This window comes from Sorex araneus, chromosome 4 (assembly GCF_027595985.1).
Source record: "Sorex araneus isolate mSorAra2 chromosome 4, mSorAra2.pri, whole genome shotgun sequence".
Lineage (NCBI taxonomy): Eukaryota > Metazoa > Chordata > Mammalia > Eulipotyphla > Soricidae > Sorex > Sorex araneus.
In genome coordinates, this window is record NC_073305.1 from 195313350 (window position 1) to 195322860 (window position 9511).

A 9511-nucleotide genomic window follows, 5' to 3' on the forward strand; every position below is an offset into this window, starting at 1 on the left:
CGGCCAGGACCTGCTGGAGGCGCCACAAAACCCGGGCGGGGAGGCGAGCAGGTCCCGCCCGCCGGGGGCCGGCGCTGCGCGTGCGCCTTCGGGGCCGGGCGGGAGGGAAATTGGCGTCGCCGCCTCGGCATTTAAAGGGCCCGCCGTCTTCCCGAAGTTGGAGGCTAGGGGTGGAAGTCGGCGGACGGCCGTTTGCCATGGGTCCTGTGCGGCTGGGGAGGTTGCTTTTCATTTTAGGTGTTTGTGGTGCTTGGGCTGGAGCGCCGAAGGAGGAGGACGAGGACACGGAACGCTTGCCCAGCAAATGCGAAGGTATCTAAGAAGCTACTCCCCGTTCGCATCCCTCGGCTCCACCGCCCACTTCTGGGCTGGAACCAGTGGGACGTGAACGTGGAACTCTTTAAAGACCCAAGGGAGGTTCTGGTGGCGCTTGGCAGGATTCGACAGCTAGAACGGGGTGAAAGGAGGGCAAGCACGACGCTACGCCCGACTCCGCGCCCCCAGCGGGGCGCTCCAATTCCCAGGAGATAATCCCAGGAGAGCGCGCCCGCTTTTCCTCGCTGGCTTGCGCCCAGTGCTTGGTGGCAATTGTAGTTTGGAGACTCGCTGCTTCCAGGGCGGCCCGCATCTCTGGTGCTTGTTGCCCCCAAGTCACCAGACTCGAGTCGGGAGTCTGCAGGAGCGGGGGTGTGACACCTGGCCCTTGTGGACTTCCTCTGCCCCACCCGGGCAGACGCTCCCAAATGACAGGTCCCACGTTCTCCCAGAGGGCTTTGGGGGTGAGTCAGGCAGCCCTGGAAGCTCGTAAAGGAAAGGAGCCAGGGGAGCAAGTCCCCATCCTTTCGTGGTTTTGCAGAAGGTGTGTCCTGTGTGGATTTTGCAGTGAGAAGCATCTTCGCTGCGTGGGGCCCCGCTGGCAGGGGGCATCCGGAGCTGAGCCAGCTTGTGCCCAGGGCCCCTGGTTGTTTTATTGGCTTCCTTAGTTTCTGTCCTGAAAACCCCAGGTACTGGTTGTTATTGGTGCTCAGGACCTGCCCCTGATGGCGCGGCTCCTTCCCCACAGTCTGTCGCTTTTCCCTAATCCTAAATGAGACCCGTCTTTGCTCCAGGCTCTCTCTCCCTCTGTGATCCAAACACAGTTTATATTTGGGTCCCGGTCCTCCCTGCTTGTGCTACACTGAATTCTCCTCTCGCTTCTATTTTCCACTTTTGCCCCGAGTGACCTTCTCCCTTTTGTATTTGCTTCTTCCAGATCCCGTTGGGATGTCACCTCCCTTGGCTGCCCCCTTTTCTGTCCCCACCCTCTATCCTGTTCTCCCCTCGGCGGGAAGGAGCACACCGGCGTCTCCTGAGTTCTCTGGGGTATGGCCTGGCACACTTAAAACACGTGTGTTCCTTGTCCCCGTGCTTCGTTCATTCGCTGCTTCTGCTTTGGGATGATGCGATGATGGAACCAGGCACCGAGGTTTACTTGCTGCTTGGCAGGAAGTCAGTGACCCCCGAGTGGGGCAGGGAGTGTGGCCCCGTGGTAGAGCACCTACCTTGCCTGTGTAAGCCCCTGGGTTTGATCCCCAGCACTGCAAATAAACCCCTAAAGAAGATGGAGTGAATATGGAATTCCTAACGGTATTGTCTCAGCCTTAACCCTTCCGTTGGAACCCATCAAACCAGATTGTCACAGGCAGTTGCCATATGGATAAAGAATCATTCTTTTTTATTTGTTTGGGCAACACTCTGATATGCTCAGGGGTTACTCCTAGGACTGCACTCAGGAATGACTCCTGGTGGTGCCCGGGGGACTGTATGGGATACCAGGGGATCAAACCTGGGTTGGCTGCATGCAGGGCAAATGTCCTACCTGCTGTACTAAGGAGTCACATCTTACTGCTCTGTATCACGGTGCATACAGAAGGGGCTCAATAAATAACTGGAACAGCAGTAAATGTTTTTTCAGTGTTCACTCTGTGCCTGGCGTATCCAGCTGGTTTAGAGGGTTTGTTTTCAGGGGGGTTGGGCTACACCCAGCTGTGCTCAGGGCTTCACTCCTGGCACTGTGCTCCAGGATCATTCCCTGGTGGTGCCAGGAGAAGCACATGGGGCACCTGGGGATCGAACCCGGGTCAGCCAAAGTTCAGGCGAGTGAGCGCCTTACCCACTGTGCCATCTCTCTGGCCCCTGCCTGATCCTCACTGCACTACAGTGACTGGGGGACTGTCACATCCTCTCAAGGAGAGATGTCCTGGGCGGGGACGGCTCTGATGCGGCTGAGTCCAGACTCCAGCCTGGTCAGTCTGGCTCCACAGACGCATCAGGCTCATCCGCAGAATGAACAGTGCCGTGCGCATGTGACTCTCGTCCCACTGACTCTAGTGTGTAAGCTGCTGAGCCTGGAGCTGCAGGAAGAGCTGAGTCGCACCGGCCGATCCCGAGAGGTGCTGGAGCTGGGCCAGGTCCTGGACACAGGCAGGAGGAAGAGACACATCCCGTACAGTGTCTCGTGAGTCTTTGAGCTCCTCCGCCGCCCCCAACGGTGTCCTGGCTGCTCCAGCAGCATCTCGGGAGCCTGTTTACTTCTTCCCACAGCGAGACGAGGCTGGAGGAGGCCCTGGAGAATCTGTGCGAGAAGATCCTGGATTACAGCGTCCATGCCGAGCGCAAGGGCTCGCTCAGATATGCCAAGGTCAGAGTCTTTTTTTTTTTTTTTTTTTTTTTGCTTTTTGGGTCACACTCAGCGATGCACAGGGTTTACTCCTGGCTTTGCACTCAGGAATTACTCCTGATGGTGCTGGGGCACCATATGGGATGTTGGGAATTGAACCCGGGTTGGCCATGTGCAAGGCAAACACCCTACCGGCTGTGCTATCGCTCCAGCCCTCAAGGTCAGAGTTTTAACCCGGCATGACCAGCTATAACCCTTGCTCTGCTCCGGCATGGCCCCTCCCTGTCAGCATCCCCCCCTCAACACCCCACGGACGGTACCAGTGCACCAGGCTCTCATGTTGGAAGGGGGAAGGGAGAGGCAGAGGGGCTGGCATGAGTGGATCCCAATGTCCATCCCATTGTCTATCCCCAGGGACAGAGCCAGACCATGACCACACTGAAGGGCCTGGTGGAGAAAGGGGTGAAGGTGGATCTGGGGATCCCTCTGGAGCTGTGGGACGAGCCCAGCGTGGAGGTCACCTTCCTCAAGAAGCAGGTAGGCCACTGCACTGGCCAGGGAGGTGGGAAGGGACCCTCAGAGGGAAACGAGGGCCTCTAGGGGGCGGCCAGCTCCCAGCAGGGAGAGGAGGACGGAGACCTCGGCCATGGGCAGGGAGCACAGCGAGGATGCCCACAGGAAGGTAGGCTGCCCACGGCTCCGTGCCAGGCTGGGGGCCACGGATAGTGCTGCTTCCCATTTTCTGGCCAGGAGCCCAAGACTCCGCATTGAATCACCTTCTTGGCAGAGTCGGGGCTAGTTCATGCCCCGCCCAAACAGACACATTTGCAGCCTGATAGCTCACCCCTTAATTGTCCAGTGAACAAGGATCACCTGTCTCAGTATAACTCTAACCTCCTGGTTTACCTCCCCTTCTGGGCCAGTCAGGTGGGGTAGGGAGGCAGGGAGGATGGTCAGAGCTTGGCAGGGTGGAGGCCCACCTGCCCTTGCCTCTGGCCAGTGTGAGACCATGCTGGAGGAGTTCGAGGACGTCGTGGGAGACTGGTACTTCCACCATCAGGAACAGCCCCTGCAGCAGTTTCTCTGTGAGCGCCACGTGCTCCCAGCAGCTGACACCGGTAAGTGCGTGTGTTGATCCCTTCCCTGCCAAGCCACAAGCTCCCTGTCCCCTGGCGAATAATCAGCTGGGTTCTGTGTGTGTGTTTATTTGGGGACCACATCCGGCAATACTTGGGGCTTACTCAGGGCTCTGCACTCAGGGAGCACTCCTGCCTCGGGGGAACCATATGGGATGTAGGGGATTGAATCTGGGTTGGCCACGTGCAAGAGAAGAGCCCTACCCGCTGTACTGTGGCTCTGGCCCTCATCAATTTTTATGTCACCCAACCTAGGGTGTCTGCAGGAAAGCTGGACGGGGAAGGAGAAGATTACAGATGGGCAAGTGCAGACAGAAGAGGAGGAGCAAGATGATGATGATGATGATGATGATAAGGAGGAGGAAGAGGAAAAGATGACCAACAAGCCAGGCCTCTCCAAGCATGACCCAGAAGACCTCTGACCCTTGCTCTTGAGCCACCAGAAGGGGCAAAGGTTTTGGTGAAGAAGCCTCTGAAGTCTGAGCTCTCCTTCCGCCACAGCCTCTGCAGTGTACAGGGGCTTGTGTGAGTGACCCCAGCCCAGTGCTCGAAGCTCCTCTCCCTCGTGTGGTCTGGGCTAGGTCCTGGTGGTGCAGGGTGGCAGGCCTCGGGAAGAGAGGAGGGAGCAGCAGATGTGTCTCCAGCCTGTTCGCTCACCCCTTAGTTATCAGGTGTGCGTGATAACAGCTTTGCCTGTCTATCTCCTTCCTGCCATCCCCCCAGAGGTGCATGATAGCGTGGGCACCAGGGCCTTGGGAAAGATACTCCGCCCACCTGCAGGTCTGTTTCTAGACCCTGAAACAAAGAAGCAGATGAAACAGTCTCCAGAGCAACACACCTACCAGGAGCTGCAGTGCCAGCAAAATGTCAACAAGTGGGGCAGGATGGGTGGACAAGGGGTCATGTTGGCAATTTAGGTGGGGGAGATACTTGAGCTACTTTATAACTGTTTCACTGAAGGGGTCATCATGTACTTTGACAGATGCCAAATTTTCTATATCCCTGAGTAAACTTTTGCAAATATCACCTGGGCCCAGAGTTCCAAACTGCCATGCTCACACAGGTGATCGTTGCAACTGGAAAAGAACAGGTTACTAGCCAGGGTTCTGTTAGAAGCGAAGGAACTCAGGCGGATAGGGCACTTGCTTGCCTTGCACGAAGTTTATCCAGGTTCGATCCCCAGCAACCCATATGGTCCCCGGAGCCACCCAGGAGTGATCTCTTAGTGCAGAGCCAGGAGTCAGACCTGAGCACCGCAGGGTGTTACCCAAAAACAAAATAACTGAAGCGAACTGAAAAAACAAAAAACCTGCAGCCTAAGGAGTCATCCAGTGGTCTCCAGCTGAGACCATCATTAAAATGGACCCCAACTGAGACCATCATTAAAGTGGCCAGTGGAGGGCGGCCCTCTTCAGCGCGTGTCCAAAGTGTGGCGGAAGTGAAATTCCAAGTGTAGGGTGGCTTCGGCCGCCGCCCGCCCCCTACGGGATCTCGCCGAGGACAAAATTCCTCGGACCTTTCCGTCCTCCCTAAAGAAGATCAGACCTGTGAGAAGTGATTAAACAAGTCGTAGGCAGAGTTAGAAAAAGAGCAAGGTCCCTTTGGGAGGCTGAGGTGAGGGCTTAGCACGCGACCCGAGGGAGGCGGAAGGACGGGTGGGTCACGTGCACGGGAGAGCGGGCGCCGCCATATTGGGAAGGGCGGGCGATACCACTCTGAGTGCACAGGAGAGGGCGGTGGACAGTGCGGGGCGGGGCTGCGACTTCGGAGAGCTGGGCAGGCACCCGCGGCCCGCGTTTTTTGCCCAGCGCACCCTTCTCCGGCGATGAACTGTCCGGTGCGGACTGAGCCGCTGCCCGGGGAGGCCCCGCTACGGGTGCCCGGCGACCCCTACTCGGTGGTGGTTCTGCTGCGGGGCTACGCGGAACCCGAGGGTGCGGGCGGTGCAGTACGGGCGGACGGCTCGGTGACCCTCGTCCTGCCCCGGGCCTGGGCCCCGGCTGTCGGCCCGCGATCGGCCCGGCCCGAGAGCGCGGAGGCGGAGGAGGCGCTGCGGGAGGCGGCCGGCGGCCCCATCCTTGTGGATACAGGGGGCCCCTGGGCTAGCGAGGCGCTGCTGGGGGCCCTGGCGGGGCAGGGCGTGGGCCCGGGCGACGTGGGGCTGGTGGTGGGCACGCACGGGCACTCGGACCACGTCGGGAACCTGGGGCTGTTCCCCCGAGCGACCCTGCTGGTGTCGCATGACTTGTGCCTCCCCGGGGGCTGCTACCTCCCGCACGCGCTGAGCGAGGCGCGGCCCCTGCAGCTCGGACCCGGGCTCGAGGTATGGGCCACGCCGGGCCACGGCGGCCAGCGGGACGTGAGCGTGGTGGTGGAGGGCACGGCCCTGGGCACCGTGGTGGTGGCCGGCGACGTGTTCGAGCGCCAGGGGGACGAGGAGTCGTGGCGGGCGCTGAGCGAAGACCCGGTGGCGCAGGAGCGGAGCCGCAGGAGGGTCCTGGCCGCCGCCGACGTGGTGGTTCCCGGCCATGGGGCGCCCTTCAGGGTGATCAGGGGAGCCGGAGACACGGACGTCGCCTCTGGGCACTGAGGAGCCAGGGGACCCCGCTTCTGCTTCAGGAACTAAGGACCAGGAGGCGCAGAGGCCGAGCAGTGCAGCGGGAGTCAGCTGAGAGCTTCAAGGTCTCCTGCAAGGACCAAGCCCTCTTCCACTCTCATCACCAAACTGAGACCAAGGACTGGCCTGGCCCATGTCCCCTCTTCTGGAACCTCATTAGTAAAATGGGGGTGTGGTTAAAAATAAAAACTGGAAACCATCAACCGTCCTGCTCCACAGCCACCACGGGGCGAATCTTGCAAATATAGTGGGCTAGAACGGACCCTCGATACTCTGGCCAGCTGGTTCTCTTAGGGTGCTCCAGACAGAAGGTGCCCGCCACAGCACACACCACCGAAAGCCATGGTACAGCTGAGAGGGCATTTGGCTTGCATGCAGCTGACCAGTGCAATCCCTGGCATTCCATATGGTTCCCTGAGCTCTGCCCAGGAGTGATCCCTGAGCAATTCCAGGTGTGCCCCGTATACACACACAACACCATCATCAGCCTTGTACCCCCACCCGTTCATCATTCCCTCAATACCGAAGAGCCTTTCAACACCTGAAACATTCCAGCCACTTCTAGCCAAGGAGGGTAGGACAGTGAGGGACAAACGGCTGTCCCTCCTCCGGGTGACTTTACCGAGTAATCAGAGAGAAAGTACCTGTGCTGACTGAGGGGGAAAGAAGGATCCAGCGGGAAGGGGGCCTGGTGGGGGGTCTTCCTTTAGAGTGCTCTGGGAGAACGTCTTGGGAGCAGGGGAGCAGAAGCTTGAGAACTGAGTGGGAGGAGACCTACAGACTGGGGAGAGGCAATTCCAGTCCCAGGAGCAGCCGCTATGGAGGCCCGAGATAGGCGGGCTTGGCCTGGGGGCGGGGGAGGCCCTGTTGCTATGCCAGGCCCCAGAAGGGCACAGGAGGGTTCTGGGATGCTTTTGAGACACCAGCTTTTGGTCTGTGAATGGATGGTGACCAGACTCACAGAACCCATATTTGGGTGCTGGCCACTCAGGCCAGTTACTCAGGGCTGATATGAGAAAGGTTTCTTCAGGAAGAGCAAAGATGTGGTCTTGTGTGATTCCACCCACCTCCCCCCAGTCTTAACTATCAGGTTGGGGCTGGGGCTTATATCCGGCTGGCTGAGAAAGTTAAGTTAGAAGTTTAAGGTTGTGAGCTTGGCAGAGGGTCTGTCTCGAGGTTGTCCACGCTGGTGTCAGTGGTAGGTGTGTTCTGGTGACCTGGTCAGTGAGCTCCTTTTGCTCCCTTCTTCCTCTTCTTCCTCTTCTCCTTTTGCTCCCCCTCCTACTCCTCCAGGGGCTCTAACACCCTGAAGCAGTCTTCCAGTCCCAGCTTGACTCCTCCAAGGAAGAGAGGAATCCTCGGGCAGAATAAACCCCAGGGGCATTTTAGGCAGTCCTTGGTCCCTGCAACCCTCCGAAACAGGACCTAGTTCAGCACCCCAGACAGAGCGTGAGAACGTTTCTTAGGATGGAGAAGAAGACAGAGAGCCTGGGAGAGGCAGCAGGAGGACCTGCTTGTGAGAAAGCAGGTGCCTAATGCTCATGCATCACTGGGGTCTGAAACCCATCCCTGTGTCCCGTTCTTTGTCTCTGGGTCACACCCAGCTGGAATAGGACAGACCTAAGGCCAAGGGGAGCCCGAGGTGTTTCTTGTAGCCTCCGCTCAGACTCCGAGAGACAACCTCGGTCTGTGGGGGCCAGGAAAGAGCAACGGGCAGGGCAGCCTGGGTGCTGGGCCCTGGTCTCCCCCTTTCTATGAGCTGCTCATTCCTGCAGTGTCCTCCCGCTATATTCTGTTGTGCAAATATTCCGTAAAGTCTGAGGCACGGAACTAAAGAACAGGACAGAAGTTTTTCACAGAGGATCACAAGTCTCACTCAAGTTCTGTGACCAAGAGCCCCCGGCTCAGTCTCCTTTTATTTGCTGTCTTATTGTAACCACCTCCAATGAAATTCAACAGAGCAAAAATAATCAAAATAAGGAATGGAGGCACAGGATGAGAATGTATCAAAGTATACATTGTTTTGCCCTATTTATGAGGCAGAGTTACAATATCCAGGAAGGAAAACATGGTCCCTTATAATTTCCCGGAAGAAAACATGGGAGCAGAAGGCTCCATAGGTCAGGACTTCCTCACACCTCAGGTCTGTGGGAAACGGGAGAGGATGTTTACATCTAGGTCTGACATGGGAGTAGGGGAAGCTGCTTCTTTGTGCTGCGGGAACTTGCTGGCCGCAGAGCGTCCCTTTGGCATTTTCCAAATCAATCAGACTCACAAGCTTAGGCTCGGCCATTTCATTCCTGTTCTGCTTCCTGCTTTCAGGGCAGCGTCCAAGACTCATCCTTAGGCTTTTGTTGGGCACCAACACTGTTCTCCATAGATGCAGGCATTCATTCTTCCTGTGGGGTGCTGGACACCGGGCTGTGGTCAGGGCAGCTGTGTCCAGCAGAGTCCCTGGCTCCGTCTCAGGATCCTGCAGAGGGCAAAGGGCACAGAGGTCTGAGCTGACGGCTCACTGGCTGCGTGGCTTGGAGGAGCTCCGGAGGAACCCCAGTTCTTCCATCCCGGCCTCGGGGAGCACAGCCCAGACCACAGGGGACTGCGGGGGTGCTGATGAGGGTGGCCTGGGGCCAGTCTGGGATGGACACTTGTTCCCTGGCCTGGCATGAGTCTGAGAGCTGAGAGCAGGGGAGGGTGGGGGAGGTGTCAGCCGGGGGGAGAGCAAAAGAGAAAGGGTCAGGCAGGGTGGCTGTCCCCTCTTCTGGCCACAGGCAATGTGTCCTGGTGGTCGCTGTACCCCACCCAAACCCTGTTTTCTGACTCACCAGAACCCCTCCCTCCCCACACCCCCAACAGCCACATAGTAGCGATGTGAGTCCACAGGGGAGGGCTCGAGGCTCCCCCCGCAACCCCCCCCCCCGCCGCCCTTGTCTTGTCCCTGCAGCCCATCAGGAGCCCTGTCTGCACCCTGCACCCCTGTACCTGCCTCCTCCCCCTCTTGGAGGCAGGGGTGAGAGGGGCCCCCACCTTTGTCTCGGCACTGCTGCTTCCTGCCCTGACCAGACCTGTGGAGCTGCCTGCCCGCTGCTCTCTCTTCTG

The 9511-nt window shown here is 58.5% G+C and overlaps 2 protein-coding genes across 2 annotated transcripts; both read left to right on the forward strand.

Annotated features, from left to right (window-relative positions):
- Positions 1-110: 110 nt before the first annotated feature.
- Positions 111-4986, forward strand: CNPY4 (canopy FGF signaling regulator 4). Its single transcript, XM_004617211.2, has 6 exons — positions 111-312; positions 2371-2497; positions 2584-2680; positions 3074-3196; positions 3660-3777; positions 4051-4986. The coding sequence occupies exons 1-6, from the start codon at positions 198-200 to the stop codon at positions 4215-4217; spliced, it is 747 nt and encodes a 248-aa protein (XP_004617268.2). The 5' UTR covers positions 111-197; the 3' UTR covers positions 4218-4986.
- Positions 4987-5415: 429 nt separating this feature from the next.
- MBLAC1 (metallo-beta-lactamase domain containing 1) lies at positions 5416-6998 on the forward strand. The gene has a single exon (XM_012934686.2). It carries the CDS (start codon positions 5621-5623, stop codon positions 6383-6385), a length of 765 nt encoding a protein of 254 aa, XP_012790140.2. The 5' UTR covers positions 5416-5620; the 3' UTR covers positions 6386-6998.
- The last annotated feature ends 2513 nt before the right edge of the window (positions 6999-9511 follow it).

Coding starts and splice junctions, on each gene's coding strand:
- CNPY4 (XM_004617211.2), top strand. CDS start 198: ATGGGTCCTGTGCGGCTGGGGAGGTTGCTTTTCATTTTAGGTGTTTGT. Junction 2,681..3,073: donor GCTCGCTCAGATATGCCAAG/GTCAGAGTCTTT, acceptor GTCTATCCCCAG/GGACAGAGCCAGACCATGAC. Junction 3,197..3,659: donor TCACCTTCCTCAAGAAGCAG/GTAGGCCACTGC, acceptor GCCTCTGGCCAG/TGTGAGACCATGCTGGAGGA.
- MBLAC1 (XM_012934686.2), top strand. CDS start 5,621: ATGAACTGTCCGGTGCGGACTGAGCCGCTGCCCGGGGAGGCCCCGCTA.